This window comes from Gasterosteus aculeatus, chromosome 15 (assembly GCF_964276395.1).
Source record: "Gasterosteus aculeatus chromosome 15, fGasAcu3.hap1.1, whole genome shotgun sequence".
Classification (NCBI taxonomy): Eukaryota; Metazoa; Chordata; class Actinopteri; order Perciformes; family Gasterosteidae; genus Gasterosteus; species Gasterosteus aculeatus.
Window position 1 is genome coordinate 12,647,583 of NC_135703.1, and position 25,810 is coordinate 12,673,392.

The window sequence follows — 25,810 nt, forward strand, 5'->3', positions numbered from 1 at the left end:
AGTGGTGCAACGGGGTAATTGCTAGAAAATGCACACTTCATTTAAAAATCTGCTTTGTCACATGAGATTTAAATATTGACTTGATGTACCCTATAGTTTCTATTTCATTCCTACATTTCCCAGAAGCCCCTGCAGGGGGCGGTGACGCTCCTCGAGCGCCCGTCCGTCCGTCCGTCCGTGCTGCGGGCTAAAAAGTCTCCCGGCGGTGAGTGAAGCCGGTCCACAGCATCTTCCTCACACGCAGCCCGAACCCGGCGGATGGAGCAGACGGGCCGACGAGTTGTTCACGGCGAAAGCGCCTGGCGCAAAGCGACCCCCCCCCCGGCCGGTGACCCCTGAACCCGGCGCGGCGCGTCGTTTTTTCGTGGTACTTGCGCGTGTTGCTCGGGCGTCAGCGTCGAGCTTTTGAACGTGTTTTCGCTCCGCGTGAATGTTAGACGGACCCGAGCGTCTTTCCCTTTCTGACTGTTGCGATGATTGAGACAAAGAGGACGGACGCGGCTTGAATGAAGACGCCAACTGGCTTCACCGAAAAAGGGTATTTTAACTTCACGATGCCGTCGGCGACAGAAAGTAAGTGAGCGCGCGCTGAAACGTGTATTCGCTTAACTTAACGCCAAGTGCTCGCGACGCATCCGTCAACTGTTCGCTGACCGTTAAGTTGTTTTTAACGGTTGACGCTATTAAAGTAGTCAATTTGGACTCTTTTTAGCTTGAGTGCAATCGTAGCTTCTTCGCTTTGGGGGGTTTCACGCACGCTGACCTGTACGCCTCCGAGAGGTGTCAAAGGTCAAGAGGATCCGAACCTTCCCATCAGGTCAGGACCAGGTTTGTTAAAGCCGGCGTGGGATCCGTTGAAGGGCTTCTGACAGTAAAAATGTGCCTCCAGTTATGCATTCACAGTGGCCACATCTAACTCCTGCGTTTCGCTTGTAGAAGAAGAACTTTTTGGAGCTGTGTGGACGGACGGGATGACGCGCGCCTAAGGCAGGCCTCCCGGAGACCGCTTTCAAGATGAGCCACGGTCCAAACCTCGTCCTCGAGTGGCTTTCTAAGCTCCACCTGGCCCAGTACGTGGAGTCCTTCATTGACAATGGCTACGACGATCTGGAGGTTTGTAAACAGATTGGGGAGCCAGACCTCGACGCCATAGGCGTGCAAATTCAGTACCACAGGCACCGGCTTCTCGCAGCGGTGCACGAGCTGAAATACGAGGACGGCAGCAAAGCGCCCGGCTACTATTTTACCTTAGAGCCCCTGGATCCCTCTACCTGCAACCGCTCTCTACTCCCAAACAGACAAGACGGCATCCGGACTTTGAGGTCACGACCCCGTACCGCGGGGACACACGAGGCCTCTTGTCCTGGAAACCATGACCTGAGATTTACAGACTGTAAGGATTTTGTGACTTATCCCAGACTGAAGCTCAAGGTGCTGTTGAGGGATAAACTTGCAAAAGATGGAATCAACCTGGGAGAAGCACCTTACACCCATAAGGTAGGCGATTTACATCCTAAATATAATAAATAAGATTGGCCTTTCACACGCTGTCACGTGGCATTTAATACATTTACTCTGTTGTGTTTGTGATGAAGAGTGTGACAAATTTCTTTGACGGTGGTGACGTCCAATGATTCCTTCCTACTGCTCCAAGTACGCCTGATTTCTGTGGCAAAGATCTGCTAGGGTTCAGTGTAATGTTGGATAGCTGATCAATTTTGAGGTTTCAATCAACACGTTTGTTGTTTAGTGAGGTGAGTGGAACACGATTTTAAAGTATATTCAGATTTTCACTACTCAATTAAAATTAAAGCAAGGGAATTTGCCTAAAAGCATTTTATGTACCCAAACCTTTAATGCAATAGATACATTTTATGACATTCCAACTGTGGTCACCTAATTATTATTCCTCAAAATGCCATTCAACTCCAGAGGAAGAATGAACTTGTTGCATTCAACCGTTGGTTCAGTCCTTTTGGTTGTCGTGATGGAAGTAACCGAGCGAATATGAATTACCTCCTATGCTTTAGCAACACACTGATGATCTAGTGCCCGTGACGGGGGCACATGTGTGTGTTGCGTGGTGGATTACTGTGTTCGTGTTTGATTTTTCAAAAGGGTGAATAATAGTCCAAATCATTAGCCCTCACAGTTGGTTTACACCACGACCTCTCAAGGGCATTGGATCAGCTCGCGTGGATGACAGATGTCACGTTCCCTGCCCGCATACCATTTTATTCCTGGGGATCTTCATCTGTTGTGCCAACTGTCTGTGTGGCCTGCGCTGGCTGTTCGTTAATGTGATTGGTGGGATTGACGGATTCTGGATTTGACAACACACAGCGCACACTGGTCTGTCACTGATGGACGCAGCCTCAGTATGTGTTTACACTTTTCAGACCGTAGGCACCCAGTTTGTATTCTCAAGGATGTTCAGTCAAGAGAGAGATCCTCTGCTAATGCACTTTTCTACTCCTCTTGGGTTTGTCATTCCTCAGCAGATACTAACTTTAATGAGCAAACGATGTCTGAGAGACTGGCGAGCCGGGAGCAGCTTTCCAGTCAGTGTGAGCGGATCTTTCTCCCGTAACAAATCATGGATGATCTTGACTCTGCTCTACTAGAGTGCATATATGTCCTATTGTGTAGTCTTTTGTTAGCATAATGGAGCATTGCACGGGTTTTGGTGCATTATCATTTATACCGATTAAAGCCATCCAAATTGTAAAAGTTTTTCTGACCTCTTTGTGCTGCCATCAGCTTTTAAAATAGCGGCACTGTACCAAGAAGTACTTAAAGAGTATTCTGTGGTTGTGGCCAGTTTCACAGCTACTTCATGAAAGATGCAGAGGCTGTAAACTACTAAGTGCACAGGCTCACTTCCAGCCTTTCTCGTGTGTCACAGCCAATAGTGGGACAGTTATATTCATCTAGAAGTGTTTGTTGAATTTGTTTGACCCGAGAGCATCCAAAGCTCTGAACTTGTATTGAGGTTTTAGGTTCATTCAGAGACAAACCTGAAATCCGTTACCTACTTGAGATGGGGGAGCAGCAGCCAGCGTGCTCTGCTACAGGCATGTAGCCTCTACAGAGTACACAATAACCACCATTACCATATCATTTAGGTTTTGCTTTGGTTCTCCAGGCCTCTGTGGTTAAAATGTTGAGTAGTATGCTCTAATTCAGTGGGAATTATGCCGAACTTTTTTGGGCTCATTAAATTCTGCCCTGTGGATCAAGGAGACGTGCATATGATTTCATTAGTTAACTCTGTGAGCATCACTGTGCTTTGGAGCCGCTCATCGGCAAGGAGTTGAGTTAAACAGCTCAGGTAACACTAGTTATCATTTTGGAGCAGTTTGGCCTTTAGGGCTCTTCAGAGTTAGTCCATTAAACAGGTGCACAGAGCAGATATGTAGGCCAGTACGGCCCAGTTTCTCTCAGAAATAGCACACAGCAGCTTCAGGCTCAGCATGGCTCTGCCAGCCATCTTCCTTTGCTTCCATTTATACAGAGCTGAGGCAGATATCGGTACGATAAGAATAAGATATCACATGAGATTTGCAAATGGAAATTGTCTGGGATTTTGCTTATTGTAACATAATTCACAAAACAGTGCATTGTTTTATTTTTTCATTTTGTATCATCAGAAATACTGTTTGTAAGTGTGGCACAGAGTTAATCAAGGATTGATTGGAAGGTCTCTGTGATGGCACACAGCCACAAATACTTTAGTGCAAACACAGTTATTGACAAGACTGCTTTTCACACCTCACAATTTCTTTTGCCAAATACTGGCAATGACCCACAGGCCCCATTCTGTCCTCGATTCAGGCATCGCAGTGGTTTGGATCTCTAATCCCTCCTTCCGTCTGTCCCGTAGTATGGTCATCAATGAGAAATGTGCTTTTCTGACTGTTCTGGACGCATGAGTAGTTCACACATGGCCGCAGGCCCTATTGGTCACTTTGAGAGAGAACTAAAGTGATTCAATAAAAGCAGGTTAGACCAGAACACTGGCACCACAAAAACAATATCACTGAAAGTCTATTTATTTCCACAAAATAGAATTCCCCAAGACATTAAGAACCGTAAACTTCTATCCTTTTTATGAACAAAAATATTGTAAAATAGCAAAGACTAATGCCAAACTTTCACTGCTAAAGTGTCGTGTCTTAGAGTACGTGTCCATACCTGAAGTTTCAGTTGATGGGATAAGATGCTTCTATGCTGCAGCCTGTCTTGTTGACATTTATATTAGGAGTTTCAATAAATAAATAAATAAAAAGACTTAATCTCACATTTTGAATTTCATTAATCTAGATTAATCACGATTTTAAAAGTTTGCCAAACCTTATAAATTAAAGCGTAGTCACTTCAGAAAGTGTATTTTAGACCCACTTTTTAATTGTATTTGTATTTTAAACACAAAAGTACACACATTTGATCATCTCTGAGGCAGAATTTCATGGAACATGTTGGAACTGCTGTGCGCGTGCACTTTGCTGTGCTCTCAACTCTGTCATTTGACAGGCCAAGTGCCAACAATCTTCCCACGTTTAGCAAAGACGTTTAGCAAACCTCTGCAGACTGTGTGCCGTGCCGGGTAGATGTTGAGATGGAAGTAGCCCAGCAGCTACCAACATGTTGCAGGCATTATCAGTGCCTAAAGTGGTCTGTTTGTGACTTTTCCCCCTTCGGTTTGACACGTGGAGGAATTCCTCTGCACAGGTCTCCGCTGTCTGTCACCCCTCTGTTTGTTTTACTTTATATTCTAAAAGCTCTCTCCATCTTCAACCACCATCTTGGTTTCTCTGATCTAACCGACTGACATAGAATTCAGTTGTTCACTTCAGCAAGAGCGGATCAACGTGATTAGCACACTAGCTGGCCGTGCATCATAATTAGTCTTTTCATTTGACAGCAAAGCATCTACTTTATTGTCCATCGCACACAGACTCTGTTGGGAAGGATTCCTCTTGGAGCTTTCTTAACAATGGCCTCCAAATCCCCCAGAAGGCCTCACTGCAGTGCCGGGCCGGAGGAACGTCCTCAGAATGCGGCACAAACGTTGTTCATAGGATTTCCCAGTGTCCCTCTGCCTGAGGATGACAGCACGAGCAAAACCAGCAGGCCGCTTTTGACAGGAGAAAAGCCGGCGTGAATAGATCCTGGACAAATACACGCTCTGCAGCAGCTGACAGCTGTCGCTGCCTTTGTCACTGAAAAATGGAGACTGAATGGGGCTTTCTTTAGCTGCACAAAGTTGGTTTCGAAACAGCACCGCTTGTGCGTTAAGTATCTGTCAAAAAATGAATGTTGTTTATTGGTTATAAAAATTTTTTTCACCTGTTTCCCTCAGTGCTCTGTGCATATTGCTCTTAAAACAAGGATTGAGACCCTGATCATTTGCTGAGCATTTAGTTGGCACGGCTGCCTCTCAGCAACAAATTCCTGTGTTTCAGGTCAGCTGGGACCTTTCTGTGTGCAGTGTTTTTATCCATCTCTCTCTGTGGGGCCTTTACTTTCGCCTAGAGGTGCAATGGATCACAAACCTCACGGTTCAGGAGTCCAGTTCGGATCGTTTTTCGGGTTTAAGCAAAGCAAAAGGGAAGAGTCAAATATAACTTTGCTTTCCATTTTTCAAGTAAAGACGTTCAAAACAAAAAACTGTTGGCTAAAGTTTTACATAAAAACAGAAATACACATGACTATTGCTGGCTTATCACTGACGGGGCTGAGGGGGGTTGAAAGTATCCTACAGAGCACTCAAGAGCTTAACATGCCATGAACATACTTGTCACCTACAGTTTGAGATTCAATTAGTTCCTGTCTGCCTCCTTGCTCGTGCTGTAGTCGGTTCTTGTCCTCGACAGAACGGGACATAGACAGTTAGGATAGTAAAAGCACATATTCACGTCTCTCGAGTAAGATCCGAGATGTTGTCATGTTGTCACATCAGGAATACATCGCTTATGTATAATGTAAAGCGCTAATGTTAAGCAGAGCATAAATCACTGACCTATATTTGTGAATTTACGATGAGATTAGTCCAGTCTAAGTGGACTAGAGGTGCTAGACAGATGTAGATGGTGTTGTACCATCTGTTTAATTCTCTGCCAGGTTTGTTTCCACGTCAAATGGCTCCCTGTCCTTGAGTTCAGAAGAGCATCTGGAGAGTCTTTCCTAAAAGAAACAAAGGGCAGCATCGTCCATTTATGTCCAGCAGCAAATAACCCGGACAGGACAACATGTAAGCTCATGGAACGAGGGTTTCTGTTGTCTGTATTTTGTGTAAACACTTCCCTTAAGCAGCCCTATCCATTGGAACCTCTCTGTTGCATCAGCTATTGTATTACAATGACAAGTAGGTATTTTGAAACTTTGTGGCGCTCCCTGAATATAAATCACTGCGCGATGGCACTCGGTTTGTGGCCGACACACGCTGGAGGCCTGTTGAATTGGGTGAAGACGTTGGATTTAAGTCCGGTTTAAAGCAAGCAATCACAGGAGCGCTCTTATTGGGATGCAGTTCAGCTGTGTCAGTTTAACTTGTTTCGTCCGCGTTCAAATATCGAGTTCCCCAGAGACTCCCTAGTATTTACCTTGTGTTGTCAGTTATTACATTGACATTTCATGCACCATAACCAAAACTAGGCTCCTTAAGTTTCCTCTCAACAGTTTGAACGTTATCTAGCAGCTTACGGCTATTTGCCATGTAGAGACATAGTGACGTACGGTCTCTCTCTCTCTCTCTCTGTCTGGGTTGCTGTGCCTCTCCTTGCTGTAATGTCACAGTTGCTCGTTGCGCAGCCTCCAGGTCCTTCTGACCTGTTTGCACTGTCGGCACCCTGCTGTAGTTTGTGCTGCTGCCGTCGTTCACTGCGGATCGCCAGCTCTCAGTCGGCATGCGGAAAGTCACCGAGAGGCGATCAACGTGCTCGCCTTCCCCAAAGGTTGTTCTTGTAGTTCGGGCTGAGGGTTTATTTTAACATCATCTGACGGCCGTCGATCTGCTTAGGAGACTTTTTATGCTTCCAATCAGCAGCATGGCTTTTTAACCTGGTATGGATTTGTGTTTTTAGAAATGGTGTAATGAGTGCTGAGTTTCCCTAGTAACCCTTCTGTGTTCTGTCACCAATGGGCTTCTCTGAGGTCTTTGAGCCACACTACAATGACCTTGATCACATACCATTACGAGGGCCAACCAGATCCCTGGGCTATTTTTACTGCATGTGCAAGATGGGCCGATTCAGCTGGGTTAGCAAGTATTTTCAGTCAGTCAAGCAGACAAACTTTAGTTGCTAGAGGTAGATTATTTTTCAAAGAGTGGCCCCATTTCTCTAAAGCAGTTATGTTTCTATTGCTATTTAACAATGCATGATTGAATACAATAAATTGCATAAATCCCTGAAGATGTACCAATAATACATTTTAAGGATTGTTGGTGTAGTAGGTATAGTAAACAGATTTTGATTTGATATCTTACCTCATTATTTCGAGTCTCCAAAAAGTCGATCCGTATTGAAAGTTGGCAAGATATTCACAGATTTGGACTTTTTTTCCGGTATTTTACAAATACGGACCGGTCTGAGACTAAGAGCAGCTTTTTCTTCATTTAAAAGAAAAATGAATCAGTTTAATATTTCTTTTACATAGGCTACTTCCATATTGTGTTGAAATGTAAGCTGCATTGGTTCTTGCATTGTTGATAGAAAATCATATTTGTGACAAAGATTTTTTTTTTCTCTTATAAAAAATTAGAGACGGTAATTCATCTGTTGATTCTCTTTAATTATCAAATAAAGTAGGAAGTGATTAGCAAACTCAGATTTGAGAAAATTTAGAAAATCGAGATGCATCGACAATCGTTTTATCAGTTTAGAATCGATAATCGGTTTAGAATCGATAATCGGTTTAGAATCGATAATCGGTTTAGAATCGAATTGTTGACCTCGGAATCGAATCGTGAGGTGCCAAGAGATTCCCACCCCTAATAATCATCATCATCTTCTTGCTAATCCACTCTAATCATGACACATCTTGAATCGGTACAGTTCATAACATTTTAATCTTTATGTTTTACTCAGTTTACATCCAAAATCGAAACAATTCATCCTTTGCTTATAAACGGCCTGAGAAAAAAAGAGAACTTTCAAAGAAAACTTTCATTGGAGTGAAAATATGGAAGAGATTCATCAAGGAAGGTTCAAGCATTCTTTCCCCAGGCTTCACGTACATTGTGCCTGGATGTCATGTGTACAGTAATTAAATGATTAAAATGTGTTGCAGTTATTATTCTAACAGACTACTGCAATTCTAACGGTTGTCATTAACACACGTTATCATTTCTACCACTAGGCGTGCTCCTCTGCTTAAATCCTGCTTAAATGTCAGCATGTCAGGCCAACGTGACAAAAGCATCATGAATATGTTCAACTGCTGGCTTAATAGAACATGCACCAACCTGCATTTTAAAATCATTATTGTCATTATGTGTACAGCTTCTTCTTGCAGTTTTATATAATATATTTGTTTGTGTACTGCAATACAGTGGTAAATGTGACTCTCCTGTGTTTTGACATTGTGGCAGAAATATCTAGTTTCCAATCCATCTGTTTGACGTTTCAACCCATTAGGGATTTTGACCCTTGAGGGGCCACGGGATTAAATTTGCATGTACACCACTGTTACATCATGTGCAATGGGCCATGGCAGTGTTTCCCCTACCATTGAACAGGGAAACGTGGCATGACATCTATCCTTCCAGGTCAGGGTTGATATTTTTTGCGGCTAAAGACCGAACGTCGTTGGGTTTCCTCAGTTCCCTCGTATTTGCCGCTCTTCTTATAACCCAAATAAGACGTCACGGATCATCCTGCGTTGTGTATTCTTAATATTTCCCCCGTCATCAATGTAATATTGTGGAGCAGCGTTACGTGCACGGGTGGGGGATCGCCTCCTCTCTGGGCCCCCCCATTGATAGCGTGCTCACAGAAGTGATATTTCAGTTGTAGCCGCTCTAGTGTAAATCCTACTGTGCCGAGGACAGCAGGCGCAGTGCTTGTCTCCAGAGTGAGGAGCAGTCATACATCAAGTCTAGTTTGAATATTTGTGCGCTTCCCTTCGCCGGTAGTCTGCGGCACAGGGGTCCGTGGCCGGGTCTCCGTCCAGCTGTGTGGTATTGGTTGGATCACTGCGCCCCGGCTCCTTTGCCTGTGCAAGTGAGCTTTCATATGGTAAACGCAGCATTGTGCCTGACCTTTCATGGAGGCTTTGATAGTTCATATAGGAAAAAAGCAAAGGGTCGCCCTTCTGCAGCACAGTGAATACTGACTTGAGATTATGACCCACTTTCCACCCACTCCTTTCTCCCCACAGCAGTTTAGACCCTCCCTCCCCCCCTTATAAATTTCATATGAAAAGTTAATCTGACACTATTGCAGAGATTCACCCACAACAAACTGTAAGCTGAGCAGCATCCCTGGTGATCAATTTGCATGGAATATGTCTGCAATGTCGTGTGAGAACGCAATTTCTAAATCCTTACCCATTATCCTGAATTTCAATTCCAGAGAAAATGTAGTGTGCTTGATGTCACACTGACTGTATACATTATGCATTTACGCAAAGAAAACCAGATGAAATGGAGCAGCTACAGTGCATTTGTTTGTTTTGCCTCTGGTTCACATCAGCCTTCTTTTCCAGTCTCACTAGATTATTTTGATAAATAGTTTCATGTGAACACTTAAGGATTTTCACTCGAATGAAAGTTGTATACAAAATGTTTTGGCTACTAGATAATAGTCACTGGCAATAAAATCTTTTTTACAGATTAGTTTTATTATGTTGAATATTTTTTATCAAAGTTAAACGTCAGAAAGAACTTCTGTGTTCAGAATCTTTAAGGCCGTTAATGGGTATTAATATTAATTTTGGGCTAAATAAGATGCTATATTGATTCTGTTGTAAAAATGTCATTCTTAAAAGTTGTAAATGTGAGCATTACACATTACGTACCACACATCTTTTATCCAACCCATTTATCTATAGGTTGGAAAACTGAGCCTGCAAACATCCTTAACAACCCAGTGACGGTAGAAATGTTAGTGATATCCTCCAGTCTGATTGCATCAACGCTCTTTCAAATCACCTCTTACAGAAAGCAGAAATTGCAGCTTTCAGGGAACAACTGACCCACTTCAGGTCGCAGAATCCCACAACCCTTAAATAAATCAGACAACTCTGAACAACTCCGCTTGATGTTAACCCATATTTCAAACCTGTGAAGTTATAATGTAACGGTTGCATTTCACATTGTTAATTGACCTTGTGTTAAACTCCTACCACGTCTAGCTTTCAGAGGTGCCGTAGAGGCCGCGCTGTTACTACCTGACTGAATATTATCTCATTTCTGGGAAAACAAAAAGCCGTCAGAACGGTTTTAAGAAAAGGGTTTAGAAAGAAATATCTGATGTCGAGCTAATTAAGGTCAACATAAAGACTAGAGCTAGAGCCTACTGATCACCGTTAACCACCACATCTCTGGGAAGAATACAATGAAATTACTGTTCCTGTAAAGCCCGTTATGTCTTCCTATTCAAAGCGAAAAGCAGCGAATGTGTACATTCAGTAACCCTCCCCCCGCAGCTAATCGTATATAATGATGCGCTGAAGCACTCTGCTTATGATACGCGCGGGTTTGTGCGGCGGTACGACCCACTTTAGAAAGGTATTTCTCCGTCCAACCTCTCTGGGTAACGGCTCCCACATAACACCGCTACAAAGATGAACCATGACTACTTCAAAATCCTAAAGAAGCGGATGTATGAGAGCCTGTGGAACAGAGCCGTGGAGCGGTCCGTCCTGGGCTAGGGTTATCCCGTCTGCGTCCAAGAAGCAGGACCCAATGAAGCGTCAATGGGTGATCTAAATGCCCCAGTATATTTCTAACTGGGGCGCCAGTGCCTGAGAGCTGTGTTGGTACCCAGTTGACTTCAGGGTTATGGCTCGGAGACCTTTTACTGAAATGTTTGTGTGTACATGTTCACACCACATTGCCTGTGGGTTGCGTCTCACCTCTGCTGCCCCTCATTAAAAATGTATTACTTTCCTGCGTTGCAAGTCTAATAAAGTGTGCTGATGTCACAGAATTTAGTTTGTTCTCACCAGGGCAGTTGAAAGCATCTGGAAATGATGACCAAGCTTTTCTGCCACTATTGTCAATGGAAGGCTTGTATTCACACGTCCCTTGCATAGTTGTCAGTGGCAAATTCCTCCTGAAATAACTGTCCGCATCTGGCATCCAGCTTGTCTCTCTTGTCTTGTATTTGCATCGCAGACACGCTGCTGTTGTGCTCTCTGCTGTTGGAGAGACCGTAAGTCGCACTGCCGTTGTTTTCTGCAGAGCTGTCCTTCACCAACCCTAGATCTTTATCAATAAGGTGATTCAGCCAACAGGATTGTAAAAGGTTTCTCCACAAAGGATGCGTTTACCACATATGTGCTCATTAGTTTCTTTAGAAATAAGCAATTCAGTATTCAAAAATATACATTGTTTGAGACCAAAACAGCCAGTTGTCTTTTACGTCCTACTGAATACTTCTGGTAACTATTTGCATAATGGATAGCCTCAATTTTCTTGTCTCAGTAACAGCGAGGAAGCATGTTTCTGTAAAAAGAAGAAAGCTTCCCATGAGCAGGCCGTGCCTCCTGGGAAGGCCACTAAGCGGAGATCTTTTAGTGAAGTAGTTCATGTGTACTGCACTACTGTGACGTATCCCCAGGTGAACCCTGGGCAGTGAGGGTAAAGTGTTAGAGATGCCACAGTCAAACCATTAGTTTTGTTTTCAACTGCGAGAAACTGGGCAAACTAAATTGTTGCACTCTGTGATGCGGTGCATGTCAAGGAAGAGCATGATTGTCCCTTTATATATCCGTTGAGAACGACACTGCTTGGCGGTGTAGTTGTGACGGTAGTTTCATGGGGCTTCTTGTGCTCACGTGCTAAAGTTGCCTGTTTCTTGTAGAGTTTTTGTTTAGGAGGGCTTAGTGAAAGGGCTGTTGCCGTGTGCGTGGACTTTAATCTTAAAGCGGTGCACTGTGATATGGGTTACCAACTGTCCGTGCTATGTAAAAGATTAACGTATTGAAGGCTAAGGAGGTCACTTGCGTGGTTCAGCTTGGATATAAATGTGACCAGACATCAGGGACTTTGAATGTGATTGGAATAGATTGCAATAGCAATTATCTGTTTTTGTTATTCTTGTATAAACCATTACAAGGACAGATCCTTCAGCCCTACAGGTATGCTGGCATTGAGCTACAGACCTTCCATAGATAAAAACACTAATCAGCTAAATTGTTAGACCTGAGGCCAAAACAGCCAGTTAGTTGAAAAATTGGTTACATTTTCAATATTCAATTTTATTTAGCGTAGCACAAAATCACAAATGTGCCTGAGGGCTTTCAATCTGTACACATGCAACGTCCTCTGTCCCGGAACGCGGCGGCGGAGGGATCCCTCGATCGAAGTTTTGACATGAAAGTTCTTGCCAATAAGTCGAGATTCCTAATCTTAGACTTGATATGTAGACTGGCTGAATATAAACTTGTACAAAATACATTTTTGGCCAATATACAGGGATGTATTTCAGACAACCATAGTTCACTTCAGCCAATCACCTGGTTGCTTTATTTTGAGTTGTGACTGAAGTAGGTCTCGGACCAAGGTGAGATGGATTGAAGCATGTCTACTTAAGACTAGTGTTTATCCCTAAATGCAAATAATGTTTAAACCTATGATAAAGAGATTAGGGAGGTTTAATAGGAGTTTTAAAGCTGTCTGCGTCAGCTGTCTACTTCACATTATTATTGTTGAAAAACCAGCTAGCCAAGTCAACGTTAAAATATATGGAATGCTGTTTAAATGTTGTTAAATATGTCGATGAATACAGCGGTAAATATGCTGAGGAAATGAGTGAATATGATCTATGAATGTGTACACCACAGTTCGTGTGAGTTAGTGCTGCAACTCCTCAAGACTCGAGCCAAGTTCCCACCTTGTTTTATGCCACCAGCATATTAAAGTGTCTTTGCCCTGAAATGAGCAACAACTCCGGCCCCGCCGGACCTTAAGGTGCACCACCTATTGTAATCCGGCTCCGCTTCCAAAAAAACAAAAAACTTCTAGCATTAGTCATCAAAATGTTTTTTGTCAGTTGACTGTTAATTACTCAAATCCCCCCTTCACCCCCAGCCAGGCAGCGAGCCCAAATAGCCAGACAGACCGTGGATGTTACAAACCCTGTGTGCGTGCCAAGTGGCTTAGTGACATGTTAAGTGACATGTATTACGGTGGAGTCGGCCCATGCTGCCCGGCACTCACAAGTCGGATCAAACACGACGACTTTGGTAAATCCCCCCCACGGTGAAATCATACAGCTTATGTCCATATAGCATCACTGTTTACACTGGCAGAGCAATCAGGGGCTTCCAGAAGTCTGTGCTACGTCTTCATGTGACGAGAGGGAGGCTTGTGTTTGATGATTTTATGCTTATTAAAAAGTTTGGCAGTTGAGGTAAAACTCGTATCACGGTATTTTGTGAGATTCTGATTGTATCTCGGTATATCAGTGTTTTTTTGCATTCATTCATTGAACTTGAAAAGGGCCTCTGTTCACCCCTCGCCGCTCAACGCTCGCTCGTGAGCTGTTGTGGCTGTTGGTGTTACAATACCAGCGGCTCGACCAACTTTGCTATAAATCGTCTTCTGATCTAACTTTTGTGGCATTTTTCAAAAACAAAAATCTGGACACCGCCCCGCTCTTGGGCACAAGTTGTGTTGGTGCATCTTTGGTCTCTCGTTGTTCCTCCTCCTGAGTTTCTTCTTCTTGTGATGCTCGAGCGGTACCCAGTATGCAGTTCGGCGGAGTCATTTTTATAAATGTACAGTTATTATTGTTACAAATTGTTTATGTGTCACAAACTATTGCATTGTGGTGTATTACCTTGTTAAAGAGCATTTGTTGTGAGTTATTGTTATAACCATGGCTCAACTTCTGCACGTAAGACAAGTAGCGCCGACCGGGCTTCATCAGTTTGTTACACTATACACCGTATGAGGTATGAGTGTGAAAAATTCACTACATAAGGAAATTTGAGACGGTATATACTTAAACCCTTCTGTGTGAAATGTGTTCTCCATTTTGAAACTGCAGAGAAGGATAGAAAAGGTCATGGTGGACATGTTGATGCCACGTTGATTGTGGTTTTAAAGGATCCGCCTAGATAATTATTAATTGAAGTACAATCCTACTTTTAATCATTAATTCTATGCGGGCCAAGACGTGCTCCAAGGCGTTCGCCCCACGGATATCAGGGCTGAAATCATTGTCTAATTTTGAGTCCTCCTATCCATATCCATCGTCATGGCAGTTTAGCAGAAGGAAATAGCGCCCACTGTTAAATCATGATCTCATCTATAGATCTTGATTTCATTAATAAACAGTGTGTGAGTTCACTGGCCACAGACTCCAGATTTCTTTCTGCTGTACGAATACATCAAAGCTGTAGAACTTTATTTATTTTGGTATTAAGCTTGATAAAAGATGAAAAAAATGAAAGCCTGGCTTCTTTTCATCAATGGGCAGGTTACGCAGGTTAATCCACAGACCTCAATGTGAACCGTTTTCATTGTGAAAACGCCCTCTTCTGAGATTAGCAAAAAATGAAAACATTTTAAGGACAATAACAAAACCAACCACAAAACCAAAGCACTTCAAATCTAATCCCCACCTATTCGTAACCTCTTGTTTATGCAAAGGCACGATGATTTAAATAAGCCCTGTGAAAAGTAATTTGGTATCATGCAGCTATTTAGGTCATTCATGCTTGCTGTAGTCTACACAAGTACTGTATGATGCCCAAAATACGCACAATACAAGCATGAGAAATGTAGAATTCTGGGGTTCTTTAGTTTTCTTTGTGTAACCGCATTGCATTTCTCAGCTGTCCCTTCTGCTGCTTTTGGAGCAGTACATGTTGGGAAGTCATTAGCTCGATGACACCCTCTGAGTGGAGATGGTAAATGTTGGTTGAGAGCGTCTAATGTGATAAACTGACTCGAGGCCCATTTAAAGATTGCATTCATGACTGATCCTTGGCCTTTGTCGCTGCCCACTCTGCCGTGGTCATCCAGCCTGACATGACAGCTGTGGTAGCTACCGAAGCTCGGGGTGCACCTTTGCACCGACAGGCCGCAGAATTTGGCTTCCGCTGGGATTACTGCAGACAAGCCGGGGAAAGAAACCCAACAGAAAATCCATATGGCTGAAGTTGGCCAACGTACCACCGCACCAGGACCTCTGGTCCAATGACTGGTGGGTTTGACTCGTTTCACCACCTGTTTCTTGCCTCCAGTCAAGCATTTAATGAACATCAGGATGATGCATTTGTAAATGAGAGGGGGGGGGGGGGGGGGGCTGATTTTCAGCTTGCTGCAGACTTCTTCTTGACTGGCATCCAAGTAGACAGTTTATATCTGGCAGACAGTTTCCTTAAATGTCACATAGTTATTATGACGCTGTTATGAACCACGCCAAGCGTTTGTTGGCATTTAGATTTTAAGTTCAGGGAAAGGTTATGGATGGTGGCATGGTTTGGAGGTGAACACATTGTCCTGTTTACTTTGGTAAAATGTCACTTGTATGTGGAGAACACACTGTGTCCAACATTCAACAATAGCTGAGTGAGGAGCGCATCAAGCTGCAGAGAAATGATTAACTAAAATGCAGGAAACAAAGTGGGAATAACATGAGCTCCTGGTGGTTGAACCTGGTTCAAGTTTTGTTGGCAAAATGTTAGCATTTGTTTGAATCTGCTGGCTGTAGCAGATGGGGTTTATCCTCCGGGCCGGGGAGGCGGTCTGCTGGGCGGGAGACTTTTGCATCAGTTGTTAGGGATGTTGGGGACTTAGAAGAAGGGATTTCGTCTGGATTTAAGTACATTACACCACATGTAAACTTCATCCACATATAATTCTAGGCCTGTCTCAAATAAAGACATCAGGAAAAAAAAGCGTTTTATGATCCTGGATCTCTAGTAGGCTCAGTGTCCAGTCTATCGCCGTGGTCATTGCTACCGTGTTTGTGATTCTCCGGATGCTTTTAGATGACCGGAGCTTGCAGGGATTCTTGGGAGGAGCCGGTGTCTGACTGCGTGCAGGCCGCGTTAATTTGTGGCTTGAATCCACCGTGCTGAATGCTTCTCACTCGGACGTACTTCCCTGTTTTTAACGTGCTGAGGTGTCTGCAGAGGTTCTTCAGCAGGCGGGTGGCTCTGTGCTGTCGATCCTTAGCACTCAGTCACTCAGAGATAAAACTCTGATCACTTGAACTTTCAAATATTGGTCTTCAACGTCGTAATGAAGCAGTGAAGTAAAGGAGAGGTCAGATCCGCTGACATTTAGCGCTCCGCTTTTTGAGGTTTTTCCCTTGAGTAATACTGTCAGAAATGTCTGCAATGCATTTTACATGGATGACATGATGCACAGACCCACACAGGTTCATCCATGGACGTAAATCAGTGGCGTAAATGATAGCTGCTTCTTAAATTTTGGCCGGGCTCTTGAAAGCTCGACTTTGTAGTAGAGACTCACCGTAGAAAGATATGTTTTTGTGTTTTACATATAATAAATATGTATATTTTCTAGCAAGGGTTACTGCACAAAATGGTATTTAGAGTGTTAATAAAATTGCTTTTCAAAGGCTTTCTTGCACAAATATTAATTCTGCTCTTTCAGGGAGTATCTGCAGTGTGTACCGTGTGTTATATACTGTTCACATCCTCTTAATATCATTGTCAAGGTTATGTCCAGATCTGATTCAGTGCATCTATAATTCACACCGTGTCTTCTGAGGCCCATTAGACATTCTAACTTAATTGCCTTCAGCGTGGCCAATAAAGTCTACATGAGAAACGTGCCCGTGTTCGTCTATTATCTCATTAGCTCTCTGAAAGGACATATTTATGGTCGGCCCCCAGACCAGTTCCACATACTGGATATCAGTATTAGTGATGCATTTCTATCCTGCCGTCAATGCTTTGATCATTTTATGCTCCCTTTGTCTTTGGAGAAGAACGGGTAAAGCCCTGCACTAAGAATGAGCCTGATGTATGTGGATGCATCTTTGAGCAGCTTATTATGGAAAACACCAGCGTGTCCATAGAAAGGTTAAAACAGATCTGTTCTTGCAGGGGAATTCATTTATATATTAAACTGTATTATACATGCCCCAAAGGGCCCATGTGGAAATAATGTAGCAATCCGAGTTGTTTCCAAAAAATTTCCTTTTTGTGATCATCAGACTGGATCCTAATCCCCCCCACTACCCACCCCCTCCTCCCTGCATTTCCCCAAAGGGCAGCGCATTTCCCCTTTATGTGAACCGTTTCTGTGGCATTTTCATACAGCTCTGTGATTGTGATTGACTCAATGAAAGTCAAAGCTAATCGACTTGTAATTACACTCTGCAGTTGTAGCAACAACATCTTGGCTCTCATCTAACACCATCTATATGAACTTGATATTTACATCTGAACAGCGCCAAATGGGACTCACCTTCAGTGTATGAGCTAATGATTCCCAGTGGACAGCGTTCACGCTTCCCTGTTTCTTTCAGCTCCGCTGGCTAATCTGGCATCTGTATCATTCATGGTTGCCAGAATTCAAAGCCTGAGCCTGATGGAAAATAAGTTGTTTTTGACCATTTGCCATTTCTTATTGTTTGACCTGGAAGCATGTTGTTTTTTTCTCTGTGTGTCCCCCTCTTAAAACAGCAGAGTGCCTTTTAGATTGTTTTTATTTTTCCAACCAATCTATCATATGTCATTGTCATTTGTTGTGTGATGTAAACGAGCCCTGCAGACCTCTGATAGCTGCAGTTTCATATCAACTGTCTGCCTCTTTCTGCAAAGGGAACATAAAAAAGAGGAGGTCAGTGTTTAGGTCATAGCTGTTGGGGAAACTGCAAAGCAGTGCAGAATGTTCATATCTGTGAGGAATGACGGGAAGCCGTCTCACAGGTATTGTATCTGCTCGGCCTGCAGGATGCAGAGCAAATAAAAATGTCCCCCATGACCTTCGCAATAGTTTCTTATAAATATATTAATACTCACTCCCTACTAATTTCGATCCAATGAATTTATTGACAAAGCTGTAGTGTTTTCCAGATAATGACGATATATGATATGATAATGATGATATATTAGAAAAAAAGTTTTCATATGTGGACTGGTTCTATTTTTGCGTGGCATATGTATGAGCGGCGCATGCACGGCCAATTTCAGAGGTAAACAAACCGACTCATCCAGAAGGGTCATTTAGATCCCTGTGCACATAATTACACTGGCAAACGCAGCCGAGGCAGAATGAACCGGCTGTGAAAATAGATTGGTCATTTTAGTTCAATTGTGCACTTTCACTGGTTTCAAGTTTTCATTGTTGTGTTGGGAAGTACAATCACTCTGAGTGCGGAAATAATATATTTAGAAAATACAGTAAGCCTAAAGGAGAGCGATGAAGGAGAGTAAAGCGTAAGAGAGCAGGACACCTCAACCTAGTTCACGGCCGCCCTGATATTCAATCAAGGAAACATCTATGTGCCATTAAAGCTTGACATTCCTCCGTGAGGGTGAGGGCCACATCTGAATGAGCTCTAGCAGAGCTCGTCATCGCCACGGTGATATAAGGATGAAATGGATCTATGTAAATGAACAAACCTTCGCAGCTGTCATGTTTCTAAAGGTAGCTTTGATTGTTTGATCGAGTTCTCCTGATGTGTCAGGTTTGGTTTGGAGCACAGCTGAGCCGCCAAAACGCCACTCTGCATTTCTTCCCAAGATATTGATTGGGAAAATTGGAGCGCTTTTCATTAGTTTATTAGTCACGGGGCAAGACTCATTCCATCAATTAAATTGAATGGGATTCGGAGTCACGGTATGTATTGTGGGACGTGGTTTATAATGCAGGAGTTTAATCATTGCAGTTTTATTCCAGAGTGCTTATGCGTCACTCATTTCAATTTAAGCATTCTGAATTATTAATGCCTGGATGATATTTTTACAACGTGGCCACCCAGATCCTCTAAATGCACTTTTGGAAAAAAAAACTCTTCTGTGATAAAGGCATTTGTGCAGTTATTCCAGTTATTCCTGAGAATATCATTCATTGAAGTAAGATATACAAATAACTGCAATAGTAACTTTATATGACAAAATTGAAATCGAACCCCCCCGACCCCTCCTGCCTTAAATCTGTCTTCATTTATGAACAAACCCTGTTGTCTGATGCTTGTAGGTCTCCGTAAGTAGAGCTGTAATGTTGCTGTGGGGATGCCGGCCTTGCCAAATATTGGGTGAGGGACGAGCGCCAGTGAGCATGCATGTTTGACCACCGTGCCGGCCTTATTGACTTAGAAGCTTTATTAAAAATGTTTCAGCATAATGAATTGCCATTTAGAACTGTTTGCCAGTGCATGCTGTAGAGGAAGGGGGATTGGAGCCTTGCGGTGTTGCGGTTTAATAGTTACACCTCGGTGAGAAGATCAAGAATCCCATCAGTCATAGAGGAGATGTCAAACACTGAAAGCGGATGTTGAGCCCTTTTCTATCGGAAAAGGTTACCGTAGGTATATGTCCTCATGCAATTCTTATGATGTCAGAGCACGCTTGGCTAGCCGCGGTTAGCATCCATTAATGGATCGAGCGGCTGTCAGGTGGACGTTCTTGGGATGACGGGGGAGCCTGTGAAGGAGGAGGCATATGGAGTTGGACAGGAGATGTTGTCTCCAGCCCTGTTGGGATGTCTGCCGTTGTAAATGGTAAATGGACTCTACTTGTAAAACGCCTTTCTAGTCTTCCGAGCGCTCAAAGCGCTATAACGCTTCATGTCATCATTCACCCACACACACACACTGATGACCGGAGGTACCACACACAGTGCCACCTGCCCGTCAGTAACAGTCACACACTGCAGTCACAGCTACAGGAGCAATGTCTGGGTTAAGTGTCTTGCTCATGGACACGGGGGTCAACAGGACCTGGGATCGAACCGCCAATCCTTTTGATTGAGTGGAGAACAACCGTGCTCTCCACTCGCCCACAGTCGGCCTGTTGTCAAAAGGGCTGTGTGCAAACAGTGATCACTCTGTTGTGAACGTTTGAAGCACATCATGGCCATTGAACCCTGTGTTGTGTCTCACAGGCGGATCAGTGCTGAACCTCCATGCAGATAAAGTAGCCAGAGACTGTGGGAGAAGCCGGTTCGTGTCTTAAGGGATCATGTCACAGTTGCAAGGATAGTTACCCAAAGGAACGGGGCGCAGGGCAGGTGAAATTATTTCAGCTTCCCTGAATTAAACATGGCCAGGGAGTACCAACAATTCACAGGCTGCTTCACCGCAAACCCAGGAGCATTTAAAGAGGTCTTTCCAGGTGTTGAATTTTAAAGGGAGGTCCAGATATGTTTTCAGCACAGCTAAATTAAACATGCTCTAGGGAGTGAGACCAATGGCTGACCCACAGCCAAAACACACTGTCATGCAGAGGGGATTTAATACACACAAGTCATTTAAGTGAAATTTAAGGGGGGTGATTCCCTGTTTGATCTCTTTTTTCTAATTTATTTTTTTACAGCTTAGGGATTTTTTGAGTCCATAGTTGACATCTTAATACAAGTCTTTGGCTAACATTTCAAATCCCCATCAGATTTATTGTGGTAGACAAAAAGGTTTGTTCCATCTGCCCTCTTAATCCTCTTTGGAGTCGTCCATGCGCCCCGTTTTAATCTTCACCTCTGGCAGCTTTCCCCTGCAATCTGTATTTATTGCTGCACACCAGAAGACACAAATTCAGTTAGTACTTCACTTTCTCCTCCATGTGTTTTCTATCTTTTTACAAAGACCAGGATCCCCACAGTGTAACAACCCCGTTTGTGGCCGTTTTCCTGTTCCATCGACCTGCCGTCCCGAATGAGTCCATGAGAGATCTCCTGCGTCTCCGAGGACCTCGCTAATGCAGGTCCAACAAGACGAGGTGCTCCATATGCAGAGTGCGCATCCGTGACCATCAACCCGTCATTTGAGACCTGTCAAAATCCACTTACCAATCCGACATGAACGCTTAAACTCATCCCATGATCCTCTTTTTCTCTTAAGGGGGTCCAGGGGCTGTCAGTCTCGACTGGGCCCCTGGGTGTTCTGGAAGAGCAGTAATTCTCACAAATGTATACACGCACACACGCGTTTCAGTATCGCAGCTGACATATGAAACTCTTGAGCGGCTTTTTGGTGTTTTCGCTTAGATCAAAGGATTACTTTACTTCGACTTTACTTTGTTTATTCATTTATGGGGCAGTTCATCTGACGAAAAGAGTTCAGAATCAAATGAAATCCGTTTTTGACTTAATGGAAATAAGTGGAGACCTGTTCTATTCTGCTAGAGTCCCAGGGGCAGAGTATGTGAACAACTTGTGAATCCAGTTGATTTTAAATGTTTAAACCTTAGTTGAGATGATTTCGAGGCTTTCAATATTTGACCTGTGGTGACCTCACCGGATAAACTATGTCATGCTCTGTGTTGCCTTAGATGACTTGGGTCAGTTTGTGTTGTTGCCATCGCAGATCTTCCCTGTGATCTGGTCCCTGATCATGTGCGCTAGTCTTTCCACTGGGGGTGTAACCATTCATCCACTGAATCGATTAATCGATTTATATTCCTGCGATCCAACTGAATCAATCTGTGCTCAGCAAATCGGCATTCCAGATGACATATATCGATTACAAATCAATTTGAAATGGTAGATAATCGATTTGTATCAATACTTGGAAACTGCACATTGGATTTAAGCACAAAAACGGTATGGATGTGTGTTTGTTTTTTAGCACTTTAGACACGTTAAACGTTACTCGATTCTGTCTGTCTGTCTGTGACGTCATCAGTACGCAGCGGCAGCCGCGCGAAACTCTGAACAACAACAAAACACAGCGTGGAGGAGACGACTGAGAGCGAGACATTTACAAACTAACTTATGGATCCAGCGTGTGGAAACATTTTGGCTTTTGCAAACATGGAGGTGTTATAAATAAGTCTAAATTAGCTGTAAAGACGTGCGACCCTACAATGTGGTTGAAAATCCGGGGTTCTGTAAATTGATCCAAACATTGTGTAATTATTGTGTAATGTTTACATTGAAAATGGCACTTGATTCAAATAAAAGGTTAATACATTTGCCATTAATTGTTGTTTGCTTGTTTGTAATATCCATAGTTAAACCTGATTTCCTTACAAGAAACAACAAGGATTTCAGAAACTTTGCCTGCACTGTCCAGTAGAGTTACTGAATCGATTTTAAGTCACTGAATCAAATCGGCAACCATGAATCGCGATTCCAATCGAATCATTGTTAAAATGAATCGTTACACCCCTACTTTCCACAGATGCTCATTGGGATTCTCACCCCACTCGAGCACAGACTGATCTCCCCAGGGGGTCAAACTCAGGACAAGCTGGAGAGAAGCTGGCTGTCCATCCCCCGTGTTCCGGGGGGACCAGTGGCCCGCCGCTGTGCAACCGGGCGAAAAATTCCCCTTTCTGGCACAAGCCGCCTCGGCCCTTTGGCAGAACGGGGCCCGGCGCTGTCGCCACCGTCCATCTGCAGCTCGGCGTAATCTGCAGCCTCCTGCAGCAGATCTGACACCGGTACTGCAGCCTCCTGCTGCCGCTCCTCACTTCTCTGGAGTCAGCGGTCACTTGCTGAAGATGGAGATTAGAGACAGTAGGGTCCCGATTAGACGTAGTTGCTGCCCACACGTAATCTCGCTGACTAACGCCATTGAAACAAGGTCAGCAGCCCGATACGCAACGTCTGACGGATATGTCAGGATGCGTTTGTTCATTTTGTAGATGCACTACAGCAATGAGCAGAGGAGGGAAATCCCAACATGCTCCTTCTGGATCTGCTGACGCCTCTGCGGCAGTCCGTTACGAGTTGATTTGGGCGTTCGGCAGTTTTATTACAGCGCAGAGAACGTTTTGTCATCACTGCACTTTCTTTATTGCCTGATATGGGAAATAATTGTCAACTCCCTTCACATAATTTCCATCTTTATAAAACTCCGAGGTAATGACCATAGGTAGCACAGTGGTGTGGTGGTTAGCACTATAGCCTCACAGCAAGGTCCTGGGTTCGCAGCGGTCTTTCTGTGTGAAGTCTGCATGTCCTACTCGTGTCTGTGGGCTCTGTCCTTTCTGCCACAGTCCAAAGACGTCCTCTGGGGTTTTAGGTTAATTGGTGACTCTAAATTGACTAGTTTCCACGGATGGCTCATTGGAGACTGAGTAGATCTTTGCCGCCACCTGCTGGTGTAAATACTGCTAGTTTTCGTAAAGATAGTAAGGTACCAAAAGCCTGACTTTGACATGTGTAATTCTGTGATGTGTGTTTGTTTCAATGATATTTGATTATTTATTAAAATGTGTATGAACCATGGGGACAAGAAAGCAAATGGTTAGTTAAAGTATCTTCTTTGGGGTACTTCTACCAGGATTCATTCATTGACAAATGACTCGTCATGGATCAACTTGATGGAGAAATTATGAATATTTGATCTAAATATATTTCTTGTTCATAGTGATGCACCGTTGTTCCTAAAAGGTTTTGGACCATGACCATGGTTGCCGTTTAGTTTGTGTCATACAAGCACACAGGGACACACAGAAGGCAGTGCACGCTGCTGTAACTGTGCTCCTCCAACACAGTTACAGCAAACATGAAAACGGAGAACTGAGAGCGAAAAGGCATTTATATGTAACATAACTATTTGTGTCATCGGCGGTTAAGTACAAGTCTGTGGTCAGCGCCTCCGTGTCCGCAGACACATCGGTCCAATATTCAACATCCCAAATAAGACCCAGACACATCAGTCCAGAGCCGCTGCAGACGTAAAGATGCAGGCCCACTCTCACACACTAAGAGGTGCTGGTTTATTTGAGCCTGTGAGTCAGCCGGTCCCTGTGGGCCGCAGCTGGAGAGAGTACAGCGCCCCACCCAGCAGCAGCAGCAGCAGCAGCAGCGTCATATGTGGTTGCAACACCCCCTCCACCCCCCTGCTTTATGCGTGCCGGACACCCCTCCCCTTCTCTTCAGGATGTATTGTCCTCCACTCACTGAGCTGAGTTAACTTTCAACACGGTGCCTTTCACTTCCAGCAGTGAGGTGGAGCTGAGGAGCACCGGGTGCTCGTAGCTTCTGTCGGCAGCCAGACGCCTGTTTGTGGTGAGTGTATTTTTATGTTTGCACCGGAATGCTGAGCTGGTTACTGTAGATGCACGGGGGGAAATTTTAAATGTATATCTTGTTTCAAAAAGGCAACTTGGTATATTGTGGGTTAGGGGGGGTAGCGTGGGTCATTTGCTCTCTGCGGTTAATGAAGACTTTCATCTGACAGAAAAACAAGTCGCCGCTTGTTCTCGGGATCTTTTGAAACGTCCCTCAATACAATGTTGGAGACATCAGCAAGTCTATCACAGTCGCTGGCGTTCAGAACAGCGTCTGCTGGACTAGAATGTCAGTGTGACATTAAGTAATAATGTTGTTGTTGGATTGAACAGATGAGTGCAAGTCTTTGGTAGCAACCTTTCAGTGGATTGAGCTTTACGAAGCCTTTTTCAGCACGCTGTTGCTTTGGTACATCTGTCTGTGTGATACAGTTTCTGACAAACCTCATGTAGTTCAAAATGTAATTTACTTCACTTCATTCTCACAGCACGTATCATCAGGGGCAGTCGTGGTGTTATTGGAACGTTCCGGAGTTTTCCGAGTGACACGAATCCTTTGCTGACACTTTGTCACCCAGGTCTGGTGGCTCAAAACCGGGAGGCAAGACAGAGGAACTTTTAAAAACTCTCATTAGACACTCTGCCCCGGGGGCACGTGGATCTTTTGTCTCCCTCTGAGATGCTCAGCGCCTGAGAAACGTGACACCACACTCTCCTTTTCAAGCCTCTGCGGTTGATGTTTTATGCTGCTGCTCTTTTGGCGTAGAGACCCATTAATTAGGGAGCAAGGAAGAGTAAAGCCATATTTTCCCCAGAAACCCATTTTTGTCAGGATGGTCTGCACGAGAATGGAACAGATCTTGTCGGTTAGTCCTATATTGTTATAATCCATGTGTTTGACGTAAAGACGCGGCGTGTCTAACGGGCGCTCGGGGCCGTGCTGTATCATGTGGCTCGGTCACAATAGGCTGTTTATGTGGATCCGTGGCAGTCTGAGCAGAGCGCGGCTGCAGCCAGCCACAGTTCAGACTTTCGTAGTCGTCCTCCTCGCTCCACTGTATGAAAAGCAGCCCGATTTCTTTTTTTCAAGCCATTTTCAGGCCAGGGGCATGTCATTCACCCGATGAAAGGCCCTCTTTTCTGGACAGTTGAGCCAGTCACAGTCCGTCGTGCCACGAGACAAGCGAGCACACAGTATCGCTCGCCACTGCAGACGACGGGCACTTTGTATACCCTCAGGGTAAAGCACAAGTGAAGCATAATAATAATTGTAATCATCGTGTGGGAAACAGTCTGTGGACATAGTGGATGGCTGTTATCAGACACGGCTTGTATTTGTCCGTCCAATCGGACTAATCGGTCTAAACTGGTGACTCATGTCACACTACAATTTAATTTACACTGTAATTTTTCAATTATCTATAACTGTTTAAGTCTTGAAGGATTCATGCCAATTGTGTGAAACAAAGTTTGC

General features: G+C 44.0%; 1 protein-coding gene across 6 annotated transcripts in view; it reads left to right on the plus strand.

The window, feature by feature from the left end:
- The first annotated feature begins 143 nt into the window (after window positions 1-143).
- Window positions 144-25,810, plus strand: part of sash1b (SAM and SH3 domain containing 1b) — a 36,440-nt gene continuing 10,773 nt past the window's right edge. For 2 of the 6 annotated variants that reach the window (XM_040200236.2, XM_078089710.1), the window contains exons 1-2: window positions 144-573; window positions 937-1,497. In XM_040200236.2, the coding sequence (XP_040056170.2) occupies window positions 1,015-1,497 (483 nt within the window). In that variant the 5' untranslated portion in view covers window positions 144-573; window positions 937-1,014. Of the gene's footprint in view, window positions 829-936; window positions 1,498-24,074; window positions 24,335-25,810 lie in introns of those variants that run through there. The other 4 variants (XM_040200235.2, XM_078089711.1, XM_078089713.1 and 1 more) reach the window with 3 other exon arrangements.